The sequence below is a fragment of the Salmo salar genome, unplaced genomic scaffold (genome assembly GCF_905237065.1).
Source record: "Salmo salar unplaced genomic scaffold, Ssal_v3.1, whole genome shotgun sequence".
NCBI classification, from domain to species: Eukaryota; Metazoa; Chordata; class Actinopteri; order Salmoniformes; family Salmonidae; genus Salmo; species Salmo salar.
In genome coordinates this window covers 826,382-849,717 of record NW_025550944.1, presented here as the reverse complement: position 1 = coordinate 849,717, position 23,336 = coordinate 826,382, and the positions used below count along the sequence as shown (strand labels likewise).

The window sequence follows — 23,336 nt, the reverse complement described above, 5'->3', positions numbered from 1 at the left end:
TACGGTTCAGATTGTCTTTCTCCTCTACGTACGGTTCAGATTGTCTTTCTCCTCTACGTACGGTTCAGATTGTCTTTCTCCTCTACGTACGGTTCAGATTGTCTTTCTGCTCTACGTACGTTTCAGATTGTCTTTCTCCTCTACGTACGGTTCAGATTGTCTTTCTCCTCTACGTACGGTTCAGATCATCTTTCTCCTCTACGTACGGTTCAGATCGTCTTTCTGCTCTACACACAGTTCAGATTGTCTTTCTGCTCTACGTACGGTTCAGATCGTCTTTCTGCTCTACACACAGTTCAGATTGTCTTTCTCCTCTACGTACGGTTCAGATTGTCTTTCTGCTCTACGTACGGTTCAGATTGTCTTTCTGCTCTACGTACGGTTCAGATTGTCTTTCTCCTCTACGTACGGTTCAGATTGTCTTTCTCCTCTACGTACGGTTCAGATTGTCTTTCTCCTCTACACACGGTTCAGATTGTCTTTCTCCTCTACGTACGGTTCAGATTGTCTTTCTCCTCTACGTACGGTTCAGATTGTCTTTCTCCTCTACACACGGTTCAGATTGTCTTTCTCCTCTACACACGGTTCAGATTGTCTTTCTCCTCTACACACGGTTCAGATTGGCTCACAAAGAAGGAGAGAAAGGTGAGAGAGAGAGGGGGAGGAGAGAGGGGAGAGAGGGGGGAGAGAGAGAGAGGGGAGAGAGTAGAGAGATAGTAGGGAGAGCATAAGTGAGATAATAGTCAATAAATAAAAATAGGGGAGGAGTAAGAAATAGATGAGAGGAACCAACAAGACAGAAAGGAAAAGGGGGAACAAAATACAGAAAGAGAATAAAAGAGAATAGAAAGAGATGCTGGAAGCCAAGTGTAATATCCCCTCTGGATCTCTCCAGTGTAAGCTGCTCTCTCATTGCTTGCAGGTGTAATAACATGGACTGATTCAGTGTGGGGGGGGGGGATTATGGAGCTTCGCAGAATGGATGTTTGCTAGACACCCTGCTAGACACGGGGAGGGAACAGCCTCCTTTACAGAGCAGATAAAGTCACCATGCTAGACACGGGGAGGGAACGGTCTCCTTTACAGAGCAGCTAGTCACCCTGCTAGGTACAGAGGGAGGGAACGGTCTCCTTTACAGAGCAGCTAGTCACCCTGCTAGACACGGGGAGGGAACAGTCTCCTTCACAGAGCAGCTAAAGTCACCCTGCTAGACACGGGGAGGGAACAGCCTCCTTTACAGAGCAGCTAAAGTCACCCTGCTAGACACGGGGAGGGAACAGCCTCCTTTACAGAGCAGCTAAAGTCACCCTGCTAGACACGGGGAGGGAACAGTCTCCTTCACAGAGCAGCTAAAGTCACCCTGCTAGACACGGGGAGGGAACAGTCTCCTTCACAGAGCAGCTCAAGTCACCCTGCTAGACACGGGGAGGGAACGGTCTCCTTTACAGAGCAGCTAAAGTCACCCTGCTAGACACGGGGAGGGAACAGTCTCCTTTACAGAGCAGCTAAAGTCACCCTGCTAGGCACGGGGAGGGAACATCTCCTTTACAGAGCAGCTAGTCACCCTGCTAGACACGGGGAGGGAACGGTCTCCTTTACAGAGCAGATAAAGTCACCCTGCTAGGTACGGGGAGGGAACGGTCTCCTTTACAGAGCAGATAGTCACCCTGCTAGGTACGGGGAGGGAACAGCCTCCTTTACAGAGCAGATAAAGTCACCCTGCTAGACACGGGGAGGGAACGGCCTCCTTTACAGAGCAGATAACGTCACCCTGCTAGGTACGGGGAGGGAACGGTCTCCTTTACAGAGCAGATAAAGTCACCCTGCTAGACACGGGGAGGGAACGGTCTCCTTTACACAGTAGATAACGTCACCCTGCTAGACACGGGGAGAAAACGGTCTCCTTTACAGAGCAGATAAAGTCACCCTGCTAGACACGGGGAGGGAACGTCTCCTTTACAGAGCACATGAAATCACCCTGCTAGACACGGGGAGGGAACGGCCTCCTTTACAGAGCAGATAAAGTCACCCTGCTAGGTACGGGGAGGGAACGGTCTCCTTTACAGAGCAGCTAGTCACCCTGCTAGACACGGGGAGGGAACGGTCTCCTTTACAGAGCAGATAGTCACCCTGCTAGGCACGGGGAGGGAACGGTCTCCTTTACAGAGCCGATAAAGTCACCCTGCTAGGCACAGGGAGGGAACGGTCTCCTTTACAGAGCAGCTAAAGTCACCCTGCTAGACACGGGGAGGGAACGGTCTCCTTTACAGAGCAGATAAAGTCACCCTGCTAGACACGGGGAGGGAACGGTCTCCTTTACAGAGCAGCTAGTCACCCTGCTAGGTACAGAGGGAGGGAACGGTCTCCTTTACAGAGCAGCTAAAGTCACCCTGCTAGGCACGGGGAGGGAACGGTCTCCTTTACAGAGCAGATAAAGTCACCCTGCTATGTACGGGGAGGGAACGGTCTCCTTTACAGAGCAGATAAAGTCACCCTGCTATGTACGGGGAGGGAACGTCTCCTTTACAGAGCAGATAACGTCACCCTGCTAGACACGGGGAGGGAACGTCTCCTTTACAGAGCAGATAACGTCACCCTGCTAGACACGGGGAGGGAACGGCCTCCTTTACAGAGCAGATAAAGTCACCCTGCTAGACACGGGGAGAAAACGGTCTCCTTTACAGAGCAGATAAAGTCACCCTGCTAGGCACGGGGACGGAACGGTCTCCTTTACAGAGCAGATAAAGTCACCCTGCTAGGCACGGGGAGGGAACGGTCTCCTTCACAGAGCAGCTAAAGTCACCCTGCTAGACACGGGGAGGGAACGGTCTCCTTTACAGAGCAGATAAAGTCACCCTGCTAGACACGGGGAGGGAACGGTCTCCTTTACAGAGCCGATAAAGTCACCCTGCTAGGCACGGGGAGGAACGGTCTCCTTCACAGAGCAGCTAAAGTCACCCTGCTAGACACGGGGAGGGAACGGTCTCCTTTACAGAGCAGATAAAGTCACCCTGCTAGACACGGGGAGGGAACGGTCTCCTTTACAGAGCAGCTAGTCACCCTGCTAGGTACAGAGGGAGGGAACGGTCTCCTTTACAAAGCAGCTAAAGTCACCCTGCTAGGCACGGGGAGGGAACGGTCTCCTTTACAGAGCAGATAAAGTCACCCTGCTATGTACGGGGAGGGAACGGTCTCCTTTACAGAGCAGATAAAGTCACCCTGCTATGTACGGGGAGGGAACGTCTCCTTTACAGAGCAGATAACGTCACCCTGCTAGACACGGGGAGGGAACGTCTCCTTTACAGAGCAGATAACGTCACCCTGCTAGACACGGGGAGGGAACGGCCTCCTTTACAGAGCAGATAAAGTCACCCTGCTAGACACGGGGAGAAAACGGTCTCCTTTACAGAGCAAATAAAGTTACCCTGCTAGGCACGGGGAGGGAACGGTCTCCTTTACAGAGCAGATAAAGTCACCCTGCTAGGCACGGGGAGGGAACGGTCTCCTTCACAGAGCAGCTAAAGTCACCCTGCTAGACACGGGGAGGGAACGGTCTCCTTTACAGAGCAGATAAAGTCACCCTGCTAGACACGGGGAGGGAACGGTCTCCTTTACAGAGCAGATAAAGTCACCCTGCTAGGTACGGGGAGGGAACGGTCTCCTTTACAGAGCAGCTAGTCACCCTGCTAGGTACAGAGGGAGGGAATGGTCTCCTTTACAGAGCAGCTAAAGTCACCCTGCTAGGCACGGGGAGGGAACGGTCTCCTTTACAGAGCAGATAAAGTCACCCTGCTAGGTACAGAGGGAGGGAACGGTCTCCTTTACAGAGCAGCTAAAGTCACCCTGCTAAGTACGGGGAGGGAACGGTCTCCTTTACAGAGCAGATAATGTCACCCTGCTAGGCACGGGGAGGGAACGGTCTCCTTTACAGAGCAGCTAGTCACCCTGCTAGGTACAGAGGGAGGGAACGGTCTCCTTTACAGAGCAGATAATGTCACCCTGCTAGGCACGGGGAGGGGAGGAGGAGGACACCTGTGGCAGAGAATGAGAGTAGGAAAGGAGAGAGAGAGAAAGAGAGGAAGGAGAGAGAGAGAGAAAGAAAGAGAGGAAGGAGAGAGAGAAAGAAAGAGAGGAAGGAGAGAGAAAGAAAGAGAGGAAGGAGAAAGAGAGAAAGAGAGGAAGGAGAGAGAGAAAGAGAGGAAGGAGAGAAAGAAAGAGAGGAGGAGAGAGAAAGAAAGAGAGGAAGGAGAGAGTGAAAGAAAGAGAGGAAGGAGAGGGAGAGAAAGAGAGGAAGGAGAGAGAGAGAAAGAGAGGAAGGAGAGAGAGAAAGAGAGGAGGAGAGAGAGAGAAAGAAAGAGAGGAAGGAGAGAGAGAGAAAGAAAGAGAGGAAGGAGAGAGAGAGAAAGAGAGGAAGGAGAGAGAGAGAAAGAGAGGAAGGAGAGAGGGAGAAAGAGAGGAAGGAGAGAGATAAAGAAAGAAAGGAGAGAGAGAGAGAGAAAGAAAGAGAGGAAGGAGAGAGAGAGAAAGAGAGGAAGGAGAGCGAGAGAGACAAGTAGAGGACCAGATCATTAGTTAGCGTAGCTTGTCAACATTCTTCAACATCACAGTCTCTCCAGTATGACTGGTAATCCTGAATGTATAGATTATTTTATTCCTGTGGATAACAAAAACCTGAGTTATAGATCACCTGGGACTTTCTCTCACCATCTCCTCAACTCATACACAACACCTTAACATACACACTGGTTCCCAGGTTCGTAAAACTCTCTCTCTCTAAGGAGACACCTTCAGCTTATACATAGCTCCTTAGCCCTCACTGTAGCGTCCATGTTCTTTAAAACTGAGAGAGATCATCCATCATACCATTCTATTATACCTGTAGGACCCACACAGTCACCAATTTACACTGCTTCCCAAATGGACCCATATTCCCTACGTAGTGCACTCCTTTAGAGCAGAGCGAGTTGTGCAATTTGGGACACATCCACTGTGTCCTAGTTTGTTGTATCCGGTTAATGTTTGCAGTAACTTTGGACTTGACAACGATGCTCCGGTCAAAGTTCAATGTACAGGAGAAAATCAGTTACAATATTCAGTGTTTCTTTTTGAAGTGCACAAAACTGAACTATCCCCTTTAAAAATCATGTCTCTGGGCTTTAGCTGGGTAATGATATTCCCTGTTATCAAGAGCTCGTTAAGAGGCTTGTTAGGCTCATTATGAACGCTCGTTAAGAGTACTCGTTATCACCGGCGGCTTGGTGAGTCAATGTGTTATCTCCTGAGTCCTGATAACCGACGGCACACACAGACAGACAAACTCACACAGTTCGACTGCAAGCTCATGAGGCACAAGACATTCACCAACAGCACAGGGGTCCTATTCCAAAACTGTACGTGCTGGTTGTAGACTGTAGAGAGGTGGTAATGTGGATGAGAGGATGGTTGTAGACTGTAGAGAGGTGGTAATGTGGATGAGAGGATGGTTGTAGACTGTAGAGAGGTGGTAATGTGGATGAGAGGATGGTTGTAGACTGTAGAGAGGTGGTAATGTGGATGAGAGGATGGTTGTAGACTGTAGAGAGGTGGTAATGTGGATGAGAGGATGGTTGTAGACTGTAGAGAGGAGGTAATGTGGATGAGAGGATGGTTGTAGACTGTAGAGAGGTGGTAATGTGGATGAGAAGATGGTTGTAGACTGTAGAGAGGTGGTAATGTGGATGAGAGGATGGTTGTAGACTTTAGAGAGGTGGTAATGTGGATGAGAGGATGGTTGTAGACTGTAGAGAGGTGGTAATGTGGATGAGAGGATGGTTGTAGACTGTAGAGAGGTGGTAATGTGGATGAGAGGATGGTTGTAGACTGTAGAGAGGTGGTAATGTGGATGAGAGGATGGTTGTAGACTGTAGAGAGGTGGTAATGTGGATGAGAGGATGGTTGTAGACTGTAGAGAGGTGGTAATGTGGATGAGAGGATGGTTGTAGACTGTAGAGAGGTGGTAATGTGGATGAGAGGATGGTTTGTAGACTGTAGAGAGGTGGTAATGTGGATGAGAGGATGGTTGTAGACTGTAGAGAGGTGGTAATGTGGATGAGAGGATGGTTGTAGACTGTAGAGAGGTGGTAATGTGGATGAGAGGATGGTTGTAGACTGTAGAGAGGTGGTAATGTGGATGAGAGGATGGTTGTAGACTGTAGAGAGGTGGTAATGTGGATGAGAGGATGGTTGTAGACTGTAGAGAGGTGGTAATGTGGATGAGAGGATGGTTGTAGACTGTAGAGAGGTGTTAATGTGGCTCAGTGGGTGAGAGGATGGTTGTAGACTGTAGAGGGGTGGTAATGTGGATGAGAGGATGGTTGTAGACTCTGTAGAGAGGTGGTAATGTGGATGAGAGGATGGTTGTAGACTGTAGAGAGGTGGTAATGTGGATGAGAGGATGGTTGTAGACTCTGTAGAGAGGTGGTAACGTGGCTCAGTGGGTGAGAGGATGGTTGTAGACTGTAGAGAGGTGGTAATGTGGCTCAGTGGGTGAGAGGATGGTTGTAGACTGTAGAGAGGTGGTAATGTGGCTCAGTGGGTGAGAGGATGGTTGTAGACTGTAGAGAGGTGGTAATGTGGCTCAGTGGGTTAGAACATGATGCAGCAACAAGACCATGACAGGGTTCAATTCCAGCATTCATCACAAACTCTAGCCATATTTAACATGTTGACTCAGTCAGTGTAACTTTAGTTGTTTGGATAAAAGCATCTGTGGCATGTATGATCATATCATCATTATGTTATTAGGCTGTAACTATGGTGAAGAGTTCTTCCTGGTCAGTGCTGTGCTGTTTTGGAAAGTCACATCACATGACCTGGATTCTACCTTTATTTAGAGCTTTTTCCATTAAACTGTACCCTTTTATAGTTATGACAGATGGTCCAGCACCATCCTCAGACAATTGGTTTAATTTTGGTGTAAATCTCATTTGGGTGTAACTAAACAGAGGGAGATTCTGTTCTCAGACAGACAGCAGTAGGATGGACTAAACAGAGGGAGAGGCTGCTCTCAGACAGACAGCAGTAGGATGGACTAAACAGAGGGAGAGGCTGTTCTCAGACAGACAGCAGTAGGATGGACTAAACAGAGGGAGAGGCTGTTCTCAGACAGACAGCAGTAGGATGGACTAAACAGAGGGAGAGGCTGTTCTCAGACAGACAGCAGTAGGATGGACTAAACAGAGGGAGAGGCTGCTCTCAGACAGACAGCAGTAGGATGGACTAAACAGGGGGAGAGGCTGTTCTCAGACAGACAGACAGCAGTAGGATGGACTAAACAGAGGGAGAGGCTGTTCTCAGACAGACAGACAGCAGTAGGATGGACTAAACAGAGGGAGAGGCTGTTCTCAGACAGACAGCAGTAGGATGGACTAAACAGGGGGAGAGGCTGTTCTCAGACAGACAGACAGTAGTAGGATGGACTAAACAGAGGGAGAGGCTGTTCTCAGACAGACAGCAGTAGGATGGACTAAACAGAGGGAGAGGCTGTTCTCAGACAGACAGACAGCAGTAGGATGGACTAAACAGAGGGAGAGGCTGTTCTCAGACAGACAGCAGTAGGATGGACTAAACAGAGGGAGAGGCTGTTCTCAGACAGACAGACAGCAGTAGGATGGACTCAACAGAGGGAGAGGCTGTTCTCAGACAGACAGCAGTAGGATGGACTAAACAGAGGGAGAGGCTGTTCTCAGACAGACAGCAGTAGGATGGACTAAACAGAGGGAGAGGCTGCTCTCAGACAGACAGCAGTAGGATGGACTAAACAGAGGGAGAGGCTGTTCTCAGACAGACAGCAGTAGGATGGACTAAACAGAGGGAGAGGCTGTTCTCAGACAGACAGACAGCAGTAGGATGGACTAAACAGAGGGAGAGGCTGTTCTCAGACAGACAGCAGTAGGATGGACTAAACAGAGGGAGAGGCTGTTCTCAGACAGACAGCAGTAGGATGGACTAAACAGAGGGAGAGGCTGTTCTCAGACAGACAGCAGTAGGATGGACTAAACAGAGGGAGAGGCTGCTCTCAGACAGACAGCAGTAGGATGGACTAAACAGAGGGAGAGGCTGTTCTCAGACAGACAGCAGTATGATGGACTAAACAGAGGGAGAGGCTGTTCTCAGACAGACAGCAGTAGGATGGACTCAACAGAGGGAGAGGCTGTTCTCAGACAGACAGCAGTAGGATGGACTAAACAGAGGGAGAGGCTGTTCTCAGACAGACAGCAGTAGGATGGACTAAACAGAGGGAGAGGCTGTTCTCAGACAGACAGACAGCAGTAGGATGGACTAAACAGAGGGAGAGGCTGTTCTCAGACAGACAGCAGTAGAATGGACTAAACAGAGGGAGAGGCTGTTCTCAGACAGACAGCAGTAGGATGGACTAAACAGAGGGAGAGGCTGTTCTCAGACAGACAGACAGCAGTAGGATGGACTAAACAGAGGGAGAGGCTGCTCTCAGACAGACAGCAGTAGGATGGACTAAACAGAGGGAGAGGCTGTTCTCAGACAGACAGCAGTAGGATGGACTAAACAGAGGGAGTCACATCTCAGGTGTTGGTGGTGGTGGGGACTTTTTCCTAGCTGTCAAAAGCACTTATTTTGTTCAGAATCAATTGACTTCTGCAGACTCAGTGTTACTTCCCTTTACCCTTTTTAACGTTGAACTTTAATCAACTAAACTGACCCTCAACTTAGCTGAAGTGATCATTTATCAAGGAAGGTATTGGCCAAAGTACATTAGTTGCTGGCATTACATGATACAGCGTGATGCCAGATACCTTGTTAATGTCTTTCCATTACATGATAGTGTGATGTCAGATACCTTGTTAATGTCTTTCCATTACATGATACAGTGTGATGTCAGATACCTTGTTAATGTCTTTCCATTACATGATACAGTGCGATGTCAGATACCTTGTTAATGTCTTTCCATTACGGGATGCAGTGTGATGCCAGATACCTTGTTAATGTCTTTCCATTACATGATACAGTGTGATGTCAGATACCTTGTTAATGTCTTTCCATTACATGATACAGTGTGATGTCAGATACCTTGTTAATGTCTTTCCATTACGGGACGCAGTGTGATGCCAGATACCTTGTTAATGTCTTTCCATTACGGGACACAGCGTGATGCCAGATACCTTGTCATTGTACTAGATGTGATTTGATGCAGCTTGTTTTTTGGTCAAGGCAGAGGGCTGAGAGGCTTGCTGTATAGCAGTCTGCTGTATGGGAGTCTGCTGTATGGGAGTCTGCTGTATGGGAGTCTGCTGTATAGGAGTCTCGTCAGACAGGAAGAGGTAGTAGGAGGAGGAATGGCTCCTGCTGGGAGATTACATTCCCTCTGTGATGAATGAGCTGCTCCCTTTCCTCTCAGGACTCGGAGTGGTGTGTGTGTGTGTGTGTGTGACAGAGAGTATAGGGAGATAAACCGTGTGTGTATGAGAGAGGAGGAACTCTTCACAGAGCACCTATCATTTTTATCTAAAGTGTACTACAGGTTTATCATGGCATTTCTCTGCCAGCTTGCGTGACATCACACTGATGATGTCATCAGGATGGCTCCACAACAAGATTAACTGCTTTATTAAACCCAGTAGATTAATGGCCCCGTCACCCTAAAGCTACGTCCCAAATGGCACCCTATTCCCGATTTAGTGCACTACTTTGAACAGGGCCCTGGTCAAAAGTAGTGCACTAGATCGGGAATAGGGTGCCATTTGGAACAGAGACAAAGCACAGCAGGAAGTGGAAACATCTTCAGAGGGTGTAAGGAATGTCTTGACATGGTTGTTAGTCATCTCTACGAAAAGGGTTCTTTACATGTCCCCATACGGGAACTCTTTTTGATTCCAGGTAGAACCCTTATTGGTTTTAAGTAGAACCCTTTTGGGTTCCATGTAGAATCGTTTCCACAGAGGCTTCTACTTAAAACGATTCTACATGGAACCCTAAAAGGGTTCTACCTGGAACCAAAAAGGGTTCTTCAAAGGGGAGAGCAGAAGAACCCTTTAGGTTCTAGATAGAATAAAAGGTGCTAAGAATGTATCATGAAAGGAAGAGCGAGAGAGGAGAGAGAAAGTAAACCGCAAAAATACCAAGATCCAGATCTCAGGGAATTAGACCAAAGTTCTCAATTGGTACAAAATAGAGTACCGCACACACTACAATTACTTAGGTTTAAAAATAAGCTCAACTGGACACCTTAATGAGGCAGTGAATGAACTGAGAGAGAAAGCACACAGGGCATTCTACGCCATTAAACTCATTCTAATTGAAATACCTATTACAATTTGGCTAAAACTAATTGAATGTGTCATTGAACCAATTGCACTTTATGGCAGCAAAGTGTGGGGTCCACTTACAAAACAAGATTTCACCAAATGGGACAAACACCCCATTGAAACCCTGCATGCAGAGTTCTGTAAGATTCTCCTACATGTCCAGAGGAAAACTACAAACAATGCATGCAGGGCAGAATTAGGCCGACATCCACGAATAATAAAAACTCAAAAAAGAGCAATTAAGTTTTGGAAACATCTCAAATACAGTGACCCCCTCTCATATCATTACCAAGCCCTGCAATGCCAAGAGCTGAGCAAAGAAAAGAGTCCCCTCATCCAGCTGGTCCTGAGTTCATTAACCTGTTATTCTAACACACTGAAACCTCAGGACCCTCATCCAGCTGGTCCTGGGGCTGAGTTCACTAACCTGTTCTACTAACACACTGAAGCCTCAGGACCCTCATCCAGCTGGTCCTGAGTTCATTAACCTGTTATACTAACACACTGAAACCTCAGGACCCTCATCCAGCTGGTCCTGAGTTCATTAACCTGTTCTACTAACACACTGAAACCTCAGGACCCTCATCCAGCTGGTCCTGAGTTCATTAACCTGTTCTACTAACACACTGAAGCCTCAGGACCCTCATCCAGCTGGTCCTGGGGCTGAGTTCACTAACCTGCTCTACTAACACACTGAAGCCTCAGGACCCTCATCCAGCTGGTCCTGAGTTCACTAACCTGTTCTACTAACACACTGAAGCCTCAGGACCCTCATCCAGCTGGTCCTGGGGCTGAGTTCACTAACCTGTTATACTAACACATTGAAGCCTCAGCACCAAAACATCCAATCAATCAGAATAAACCAAATTACAACACAATCAAAACTACATGACCTATTGGGAAACACAAGCACAATGCAAAGCTATCTGGCTCTAAATCAACAGTACACGGTGGCTAACTATTTGACCATGGTTACTGATCAAAACCTTAGAAAAACCTTGACAAAGTACAGGCTCAGTGAGCACAGCCTTGCCATTGAGAAGGGTAGAGACAGGAAAACCTGGCTCCCTGTAGAGGAAAGGCTGTGCAACCACTGCACAACAGCAGAACCTGAGACGGAGCTGCATTTCCTGACAAAATGTGTAAAAATATAAAACAATTAGTGTCATTTCCCCAAATTTGAAACTCGTATTCAAGGTTTCAAAGACCTCTCTGATGAGGATAGACTGCCCGTCCTGTTGGGGGAGGACGCAGAGAGCTGTGGCTTGGCAGCGCACTACATTGCTGCCTGCCATATGAGGGACAGTGTCTGACAGACCAACCTGCACCTGTCCTCTATGTTATTGTTGAATGTATGGTTATTTTGACCCTTGGTTATTGATGTTACTGTTGTACCGTTGATAGTTTTGAATTTTATTATTTTAATATTGTAAATATCCAAAGTAAGCGTTTGGCAATATGTGCATTGTTACATCATGCCAATAAAGCAAATTGAATTGAAAGGAGAGAACAGAGGAGAGAGAGAACAAAGGAGAGAGAAGAGAGAGTAGAGAGTGCAGAGAGATAGAGGAGAGAGAAGAGAGAGATAGAAAGTCCCACTGAAGCATCAGGATCAGCATCTCATTTCCTGTGTATATAACTTGACCTCCTTTCATAGCCCCCCCCACACACACACACGTTTAAAGGGGCGGGACAGAGAGAGTGCAAGGAAAGAGGAAGAAAGAGAGGGACTGTGAGGCCCTCCAATTCCATGTGGAAGGTGCACAGCCAGTCACACAAACAGCCACAGCGCCAAAACTAAATTCCTAGCCTTCGCAGTGTGCCAAGTTAAATGTGAATGTAAAAAGAAGAGAAAGACAAGGCTGTTGGAAAGGACAGTGGAATACGAGACAGTGATGGAATAACTGTGGTCCCTCCCATTCTCTACAAGTACAGTGGCCAGCAGGCAGGTTGGTATCCTAGACAGTTGTGAGTGTGTCACACAGGCTGTAGTCCTAGTAATGAAAACAAAGACATCGTTATGGTGCGTTGGATTGAGTTCTAGCCACATCAACTTCCAAGAAAGGAAGGATGGAAAATATGGCGCTGTGAGAAGAGGGATCTGTGCTTCTCTTGGATAATGAAGCCCAGATCAACAAGGACTAAGGACCTTGCTTCTGTTTGTTTTCACCTCTCCAACATACTGTATCCATGTTCCTTATTCACTTGTTATCTCATCCTCCAGCTGTTTAGACATTCCAGGGAGAGAGAAAGGAGAGAGCTCTGGGGCTCGTTCATCTGAACCAGGGTGAATTAGCAGTGTCCTTAGAGACTGTCGTCGTGGCAACCACCTCTCTCCTCCCAAAATGATGTGATGAGGGTGAGGCTGGTGACGAGGTGTGTGTGTGTATTTTCTTAAACTACGGTGTTAGGAAGGTGTATGAAGGACTTAGATGTGTGTGTGTGTAGAGAGCGAGTCATTGCCAGGGAAGGTAACTGCAGCTCTACTCTCAGAGAACATCACCCTGCTGTTATGGTAATGATACAAGCTGACATCATGGTGCCATCAACTAAATGGAACAGGATGAGGTTGGCATTGCTGTGGATGTTAGGGACATAACTAAATGGAACAGGATGAGATGGTATTGCTGTGGATGTTAGGGACATAACTAAATGGAACAGGATGAGATGGTATTGCTGTGGATGTTAGGGACATACACTAAATGGAACAGGATGAGATGGTATTGCTGTGGATGTTAGGGACATAACTAAATGGAACAGGATGAGATGGTATTGCTGTGGATGTTAGGGACATAACTAAATGGAACAGGATGAGATGGTATTGCTGTGGATGTTAGGGACATAACTAAATGGAACAGGATGAGATGGTATTGCTGTGGATGTTAGGGACATATCAACTAAATGGAACAGGATGAGATGGTATTGCTGTGGATGTTAGGGACATATCAACTAAATGGAACAGGATGAGATGGTATTGCTGTGGATGTTAGGGACATAACTAAATGGAACAGGATGAGATGGTATTGCTGTGGATGTTAGGGACATAACTAAATGGAACAGGATGAGATGGTATTGCTGTGGATGTTAGGGACATAACTAAATGGAACAGGATGAGATGGTATTGCTGTGGATGTTAGGGACATAACTAAATGGAACAGGATGAGATGGTATTGCTGTGGATGTTAGGGACATAACTAAATGGAACAGGATGAGATGGTATTGCTGTGGATGTTAGGGACATATCAACTAAATGGAACAGGATGAGATGGTATTGCTGTGGATGTTAGGGACATAACTAAATGGAACAGGATGAGATGGTATTGCTGTGGATGTTAGGGACATAACTAAATGGAACAGGATGAGATGGTATTGCTGTGGATGTTAGGGACATATCAACTAAATGGAACAGGATGAGATGGTATTGCTGTGGATGTTAGGGACATAACTAAATGGAACAGGATGAGATGGTATTGCTGTGGATGTTAGGGACATACAACTAAATGGAACAGGATGAGATGGTATTGCTGTGGATGTTAGGGACATATCAACTAGCCACCTGTTTTGGGAACATGTGAGAAATCCTTTGGTCCTATGTTCCTCTATAGTCTGTTGACGTGAATATCATCCACTTCCATATCACTTCTGACCCCTGGTGGTGAGAACTGTCCAGTGGAAACAGTTTGGAACCAATTTCTTTTGTTTATTTAGTTTTATTATAAGTTGTTTAACATAAAACACAAACATGTGAAGTGTTGGTCCCATGTTTCTTGAGCTGAAAAAAGATTCCAGACAAAGCTTATTTCTCTCAAATGTTGTGCACATCCTTGTTAGTGAGCATTTCTCCTTTGCCAAGATAATCCATCCACCTGACAGGTGTGGTATATCAAGAAGCTGATTAAACGGCATGATCATTACAGAGGTGCACCTTGTGCTGGGGACAGTAAGGCTACAACTACCTCTTTCCAAGAAGTCACACTAAATACATTACCACATCTTTCCAAGTCACATTAAAACACTACCACGTCTTTCAAACAGAGGTCACTAAATACACTCTTTCCATGAAGTCACACTAAATACATTACCACATCTTTCCAAGAGAGGTCGCAAAAGACTAGATCTACCAACAACCACTGAACCTCAATATTTTTACAGAACCATCCATTTGATAAATGAGAGATGTGACTTGGTTGATTTTTGTTCTACCTCAGGTAGGATCATCTCCGTGTGTGGGCCTTGCTACCAGCCTAAAAGTAGTTTACAAACATCATCATGCAGTCTATCACAGTGCCATCCGTTTTGTCACCAAAGCCCCATACACTACCCACCATTGCGACCTGTACGCTCTCGTTAGTTGGCCCTCGCTTCATACTCGTCGCCAAACCCACTGGCTACAGGTCATCTACAAGTCTCTGCTAGGTAAAGCCCCGCCTTATCTCAGCTCACTGGTCACCATAGCAGCACCCACTCGTAGCATGCGCTCCAGCAGGTATATCTCACTGTCACCCCCAAAGCCAATTCCTCCTTTGGCCGCCTTTCCTTCCAGTACTCTGCTGCCAATGACTGGAACGAACTGCAAAAATCTCTGAAGCTGGAGACTCCCATCTCCCTCACTAGCTTTAAGCACCAGCTGTCAGAGCAGCTCACAGATCACTGCACATAGCCCATCTATCTACCTACCTCATCCCCATACTGTATTTATCTTGCTCCTTTGCACCCCAGTATCTCTACTTGCACATCCATCTTCTGCACATCTACCATTCCAGTGTTTAATTGCTATATTGTAACTACTTTGCCACCATGGCCTATTTATTGCCTTAACTTACCTCATTTGCACTCACTGTATATAGACTTTGTTTTCTTTTGTTCTACTGTAATTATTGACTGTATGTTTGTTTTACTCCATGTGTAACTGTGTTGTTGTATGTGTCGAACTGCTTTGCTTTATCTTGGCCAGGTCCCAGTTGTAAATGAGAACTTGTTCTCAACTGGCCTACCTGGTTAAATAAAGGTGAAATAAAACTAAATAAAAACTCAGCTGCTTCTTATCTTCTTCACTGGTTGAATATAGAACTAAAATAACTAGAAGTAGCTTTACCACCAGCTGTGTGGTTTAAAAACATACAAACAGAACATATGGGCTATTATAAGTTTGTACAAATCTTCTAAAAACAGGGATAGCATTTCTTCTATAATGAAACCATTATCCAAAACCCATCTACAAAAACAGCAAAATATTCTTTATTGAAGAAAAATAAATCTAGTCCTAGCAGAAGAACCACACATGACATGGCTCTGAGAAATCACAGGTGAAAAACAAATCAAATGAAACCGACTCAAATGGGGAACAAGAAACAACAGGCATGTACTGGTATATAATATATAGATATCTACAGTGCAGAATACATCCAAATCAAGTAGTGTTGCAGAAAAATAAAATAATAAAACATTTCAGCTAACTTTCCCCATATTTCCAGGTTCTCCAGGAATCCTGGTTGGAAGATGCTCGATTTCTTCTTGTTCCCTCCAACCTGGATTTCTGGAGAATTTGGGAAAAAGTTACTGGAATTTTGCTACACTAAATCATACACAATTCCAACAGATACAGGAATGTTATGGTCAGGAGAAGGGACATAACAATAATGTGATTGATGATTTTGTAATGTTTCATAACCAAGGGAAACAAGGGTTTGGACCATGGAAATAAACAACACTCTAGATATGTAGAGTGTACCAATATGTATACTGAACAAAAATATAAAACGCAACATGTAAAGTATTGCTCCCATGAGCTGAAATAAAAGATCCCAGAAATGTTCCATACGCACAAAAACCTTTCTCTAATTTTGTGCACTAATTTGTTTACATCCCTGTTAGTGAGCATTTCTCATTTGCCAAGGTAATCCATTCAACTGACAGGTGTGGCATATCAAGAAGCTGATTAAACAGCATGATCATTACACATGTGCACCTTGTGCTGGGGACAATAAAAGGCCACTGTAAAAGTGTGCGGTTTATCACACAACACAATGCCACAGATGTCTCAAGTTGAGGGAGTGTGCAATTGCCATGCTGACTGCAGTAATGTCCACCAGAGCTGTTGCCAGAGAATGTAATGTTAATATCGCTACCATAACGTCATTGTTTACATGTTGCGTTTATATTTTTGTTCAGTTGTGTCACAATAGAGGAATATTTTACATTCAAACAGAAATTAGGAGAATGAATTAATGTTCGTCTTTCATCAAGGCCATTGGAGAAACAGGACAAGTGATCAAATAGAGAGGCGAAACAGAAAGGTGGGGGAGAAAAATAAGTGATATTAACAGGAAGTCACCAAGTGCCTGAATTTAAGCCTCAGTCAGATAAATAACAACGTGATATAGTGAAAGCCTCGTCTGTAATGCAGTAGCTGGAATCATACCGGCATAGCAGACTTTACAAATCAGGATTATAAATAACATACATTGTGTATACATTTACACATGTAAACATTCTCCACCCTACTCTGACCACCTGACAGGCCACGGCATATTTCTGGTTTGATACAGCATGCGTGGACGACATCCTGTTACTCTTTTTGGTTTGACTTGTGCTGAGAGCTACAGTAAGTCCCAATGAACGCCAAGGAAACTGGAACTCACAGGACATAAGTCGTGAGAGCTGCTTGCATATTTGTTTTTCCTAGGGAGGTTTTTACCGCAGTCACAAAGTCAATTGTCTATATTATAAAAATGTTATTTTTGGTGTTAATTTAAGGCTAGGCATAAGGTTAGCAGTGTGGTTAAGGCTAGGCATAAGGTCAGCAGTGTGGTTAAGGCTAGGCATAAGGTTAGCAGTGTGGTTAAGGCTAGGCATAAGGTCAGCAGTGTGGTTAAGGCTAGGCATAAGGTTAGCAGTGTGGTTAAGGCTAGGCATAAGGTCAGCAGTGTGGTTAAGGCTAGGCATAAGGTTAGCAGTGTGGTTAAGGTTAGGCATAAGGTTAGCAGTGTGGTTAAGGCTAGGCATAAGGTTAGCAGTGTGGTTAAGGCTAGGCATAAGGTTAGCAGTGTGGTTAAGGCTAGCAGTGTGGTTAAGGCTAGGCATAAGGTCAGCAGTGTGGTTAAGGTTAGGCTTAAGGTTAGCAGTGTGGTTAAGGTTAGGCATAAGCTTAGCAGTGTGGTTAAGGTTAGGCATAAGGTCAGCAGTGTGGTTAAGGTTAGGCATAAGGTTAGCAGTGTGGTTAAGGTTAGGCATAAGGTTAGCAGTGTGGTTAAGGTTAGGTTTAAAATAACATTTTAGGAAAATGAATTGAAGAAATGGGCAGGGTTTACGACTTCACGGCTGGGGTAACTAGTATCTCGCCCCAAAATCTCATAGGAAAAACTCATTTGCGAGCTTCTTAGCTTACACTTCTGGGGCGTGTTCATTAGGGTACACCATTGATAATAGCTTTGAAAACTTTTGTAACGTAAACATAAATTGTTTGTTATTGGACCAGTACAGTTCAGAGAACACTCGGCACCATTAGGCTGTACCAGGTCTGCAGCCCTGTTATATTTTCTACAAAATGCCTCTATACCTTCCTTCCTTCCTAATTGTTCTGATTTTACATGGTCTGTTGACTGATGTGATGGAGAGAAAACAACCACATGACAGACCAGATAGAAATCAAGAAAGGACTGAAGGATGAATTCAACAGGATCTGTCTTCAGGGTAACCAGAGGAATACGGCCCTGTACACTGACCCAGGCAAACAGGATCTGTCTTCAGGGTAACCAGAGGAATATGGCCCTGTACACTGACCCAGGCAAACAGGATCTGTCTTCAGGGTAACCAGAGGAATACGGCCCTGTACACTGACCCAGGCAAACAGGATCTGTCTTCAGGGTAACCAGAGGAATACGGCCCTGTACAGTGACCCAGGCAAACAGGATCTGTCTTCAGGGTAACCAGAGGAATATGGCCCTGTACACTGACCCAGGCAAACAGGGGAGTCATTTCATTGGTTCCTTTTCGCCAGCAGAATCATGATAAACCGGGGAAAGATTGGTTTTGCTGCAAGCGTTGTACATAAAAACGGTTGAACAGATTCAGCATATTCAATAAAACAGCACCAACTCTTTTATTGTACACATCGGACAGTCTAACAGAAGTTGTTTTTGGAGACTGACTTCCGCCCTCTTTGAAGCAGAGGCCCTGCCCTCACTGTTTCCTGCCCACTTCCTGGTTACGTCAATAGAACCCCAGGGCCACGTTCAGCAGCCAAAATTTTGCAAATAGAAACACCAGAAATAGAGCCAACATGATTCCTTATTCTACAGGTCAGAGAGGCATGTTTGTTCTACATAGCATATTTCTATCTGAACGTTCCCCAACATTGCGTCTTGCTGAACGCGCACCCCCAGGGGGAATGGATCATTATCACTGTGGCAGATGAATTGTAAACAACAAGGCTGCGTTCAGCAGCGCACACTGTTGTGGAATGTTAAGATATGTTTTTTGTAGAACTAACATGCCTCTGACCTGCAGGATAAGGAATCAAAGCTCTCTTCATGATATTTATGTCTGCAACGCTCCACAACGTTTGGTTTGCATACTGAATGAGACAATGACCCGTCTACCCGGCACAACGCCCCTCTACGTACAGCCCGTCTTCCCGGCACAACGCCCCTCTACGTACAGCCCGTCTTCCCGGCACAACGCCCCTCTACGTACAGCCCGTCTTCCCGGCACAACGCCCCTCTACGTACAGCCCGTCTTCCCGGCACAACGCCCCTCTACGTACAGCCCGTCTTCCCGGCACAACGCCCCTCTACGTACAGCCCGTCTTCCCGGCACAACGCCCCTCTACGTACAGCCCGTCTTCCCGGCACAACGCCCCTCTACGTAAAGCCCGTCTTCCCGGCACAACGCCCCTCTACGTACAGCATCTAGATATATTAATTGATGCAAGTCTTTCCTGACCTGGGCACAGTGTATATATTTATGTAACTTATTCAACATCCATTTCTTTCAACAGTAAAATACACCAAAACAAAATGGACTATAATTGCCACCCAATAAGAAGTTGTGCAGACAGTTGATTAATACATTAGTTGATAAATAAACACCTTATAAAACATACAGCTCTTTAGGCTAGATCGTCCTAGATGCAAATCAAATGTTAGTTACATCAACATTCCAACAATGGAAATTCTCTGACATAAATTGAAGGAAATCTTACACCCGTCTTCCTATAAACCTTTAAGGCAGCGGTGGAATAGAACATACTGGATTTGACCTTTGACATGGTTTTTTACCATCTGACAAGAACAGTAATTATTGTGGATAAATAAAACAGTATCTCTCTCTGATCTACTCAGAAACAGGCAGTAAACACAGTTACAAAACAAAAGCTTAAAAACATGAATGACCCACTAGCCAATCGCCTTGCTCACGGTTCTAGCTTTATCTTTGTTATAGTTTGTGGGGGAGGGGTGTTCGATATGAAAATATGCTAAACCAGCCATTTCAGCTTGACAGTTCCTTTGTTAATGAAGATGGCTGGCTTATAAGGAGGACCTGAAGCAACGCTGAACAGGGTTGTTCCACAAACGTTTCTTTTGCATCCCTTTGATATTTAAGTAACAACTGTCCACCAACACTGTATTTCAACAGCCTTCTATATTAAATGAAGTGCCCTTTAATATCGACCACAAATTCTGACTTTTAATATGAAAAGACTTGCTACAGTGCCATAAAGTCAGTATTTTGGCATTTCCCTTTGACCTCTAGCAAGATTTTAACCCACTTAAAGCTGCAATCAGCAGTAGAAACAATACATTAAGTCCCCGCCCCTGTTTTGGTAAAAAGCTGAGGGACTGGGCTGAAGAAATGTAACCAGTCAACATCATAGACAGGGCTATGGATGCAAGGACAGCTGAACACAGTGGTGGGACAGTTGAACTAAGCTCATGGAAGGTATTTATCAGTTCAATTCTTCAAGAATCAACAATGAATGTAGCAACTGCTGACCTTTAACCCCAAAAGTTTTCACCACCATTGTAAAGCCCTAGTTATTTTGTTGCTTTGACAAAGCCATTTCTAGAGATTAATTCATTTCATGTGATTAGTGATTTATTTTAACCTGTCCCTGATTTTAAGGTCAACCCTGTTAAATGAACTGAACTCTCGCTTTAATATGGTGATATGATTTTTCCAAAAGAAACATTGAATAGTCCAGTCAGTGTAAAAGCAGGTGAGCTGGTCCTGCTCTTTCTGTACATTCTCTGGTGTTGTGTGGTGGAAAAATGAGCGGGTTGAGCATAACACGGTACATGTTGCCCAGAAATATAGACATTTTTAAAGAAAGCTTGCCTTCAATTGCCCCTCCCTGTTGCATACAACAAGCTTCCATTCCCCTGTCACAGAGATTTATGGCTGATTTAAGATGAACTAATCAACCCCGTTACGGTCAACCCCGTTACGGTCAACCCCGTTACTTTATTTGGCACTTAGCCTATAGTCACTGTTTTACAGCATTTTAAAAGCTCTTTGTGACGTCAGACACACGGTGTTAAAGTATTATCATAAAGGTCCATCCGTCAGATCTCTTCAGACTGGAAGAAGTTTGGTTTTTTAAGTTGAACATGTGCTCTTTTTATTTTATTTATGTTCCCAAGTTACATTATCCAACAGGGACGACCAAACATCTTTTTGGACATTTCTATCTAGCACGGCCCAGACCAGCTGAGCACTCATCCATTAGCCTGGTTCCAGATCAGTTTGTGCCAGTCTTGCCAACTCTTATGGTCATTTTCACAACAAACAACCAACAGATCTGGGATCAGGCTGCTCATTCACACAACCTCCGTCTCCAACCCCTCATAATACAGCATGGTACAGGCTCTTTGTGCCGTCAGACACAGTGGGGAATCATGAAAGGTCCATCAGACTTCACCATCATAACACCATCTTGACCATTTAGAAAGCTCAGAGACACGTTGGTCTGCCATCACAATCATGCCATCTTTATCTTGGGATTGAAAACCTGAAATGTTTATCCAAGATTCAACTCTGAAGATGGTAAACTAACACCAACAACCATGATAATAACATTAAAGCTGCCAATGTTCCACTGACCCTCCAAGAGTAATAATCCTACCCTCAAAACGGTGTCTGACCTTTAGAACGTAACAACCCTACCAAGTGTCACAAAACAGTGGCCACTGACCTCTCACAGAGTTACTATAACAACCAACATAACAAAATGGCTGCCTGTCGTGGTGTCTGGTCCAGGAAGTTAGCGACAGTTTAAGTCACCCGTCTTCCCTGGTTACTGACAGCTCAAATCAAAGACGGCCACAGACACCTGTTGTCCCCGGTTTCTGATAGCTCAAGTCAAAATGGACACCGGCTGGGTAGTTACTGACAGGTCAAGTTGGGGTCATTGAGCCAGGTCCAGATCTGGATCATCTCCTGCGGTGTCCGGCTATGCACCAGCATCAGACCCTTATAGGCACACGGGTTCCTCCTGTACTTCTCCTCAATGTCAAACGTCTTAAAGCCTTTATGTTTCTCCGGCCCCAGCCCCAGTTTCCTCAGACACATCCCTGTGTAAACGTCATCGATGGGGTAGAGCGGTACGTGCTGCGATGCCCCGTGCAGCCGCTTGGCCAGGTCCCCGGAGTACAGATACCCCCCTCCACCCGCGTATGGCGGGTACTTGCCAACGAACAAACTCTCTGGAATGAAGTACTTAACCTTTTTATTCCTGTTTGGCCCTGCGTTGGTGATCACATCCCCTACAAACAGGTCCCTTGCCCGGGGCCCCGAGAGGCCCTTGAGGAAGGCCAGGATCCTCAACGTATTGACAAAGACGTCATCGTCCCCTTTAAAGATAAACTGAGCTCCAGGGCAGCGCGTGGTCATCCAGTCCAGGAAGAGCACCTCCTTGACGGTCAGGTTGAAGAACGAGTCCCGGTAGTCCCACTGGGGTTAGAGTTAAAAAAATATATATATTACAAAAAAACTATATACAGATTTGAGTATTTTGTTCATTATTCCACTGTTTATCCAATCCCATTTTATATGTCAGCATACTTGAAGATCTTATCCCTGTGTCCCAGAGTGTCACTCACCAATACTGCAACATTTGACAAGACATACAGTTGAAGTGGGAAGTTTACATACACTTAGGTTGGAGTCATTAAAACTCATTTTTCAACCACTCCACACATTTCTTGTTAACAAACTATAGTTTTGGCAAGTCAGTTAGGACATCTACTTTGTGCATGACACAAGTAATGTTTCGAACAACTGTTTACAGACAGATTATTTCACTGTATCACAATTCCAGTGGGTCAGAAGTTTACATACACCAAGTTGACTGTGCCTTTAAACAGCTTGGAAAATTCCAGAAAATGATGTCATGGCTTTAGAAGCTTCTGATAGGCTAATTGACATGATTTGAGTCAATTGGAGGTGTACCTGTGGATGTATTTCAAGGCCTACCTTCAAACTCAGTGCCTCTTACTTGACATCATGGGAAAATCAAAAGAAATCAGCCAAGACCTCAGAAAAAGTTGTAGACCTCCACAAGTCTGGTTCAGCCTTGGGAGCAATTTCAAAATGCCTGAAGGTACCACGTTCATCTGTACCAACAATAGTACGCAAGTATAAATACCATGGGACCAGACAGCCGTCATACCTCTCAGGAAGGAGACGCATTGTCTCCTAGAGATGAACGTACTATGGTGAGAAAAGTGCAACTCAATCCCAGAACAGAAGCAAAGGACCTTGTGAAGATGCTTGAGGAAACCGGTACAAAAGTATCTATATCCACAGTAAAACGAGTCATAGATCGACAACCTGAAAGGCCGCTCAGCAAGGAAGAAGCCACTGCTCCAAAACCGCTATAAAAAAGCCTGACTACGGTTTGCAACTGCACATGGGGACAAAGATCGTACTTTTTGGAGAAATGTCCTCTGGTCTGATGAAACAAAAATAGAACTGTTTGTGGGTAGAACTGAAAAAGTGTGTGTGAGCAAGGAGGCCTAC

At 45.4% G+C, this 23,336-nt stretch overlaps 1 protein-coding gene across 1 annotated transcript in view; it reads right to left on the bottom strand.

Annotated features, from left to right (window-relative positions):
* Positions 1-18,396: 18,396 nt before the first annotated feature.
* The window catches only part of b3gnt2b (UDP-GlcNAc:betaGal beta-1,3-N-acetylglucosaminyltransferase 2b), a 28,026-nt gene continuing 23,086 nt past the window's right edge, over positions 18,397-23,336 (bottom strand). Inside the window, exon 6 of the mRNA XM_045714159.1 lies at positions 18,397-22,268. Coding sequence (XP_045570115.1) covers positions 21,702-22,268 — 567 coding nt within the window. The 3' untranslated portion in view covers positions 18,397-21,701. The remainder of the gene's footprint in view (positions 22,269-23,336) is intronic.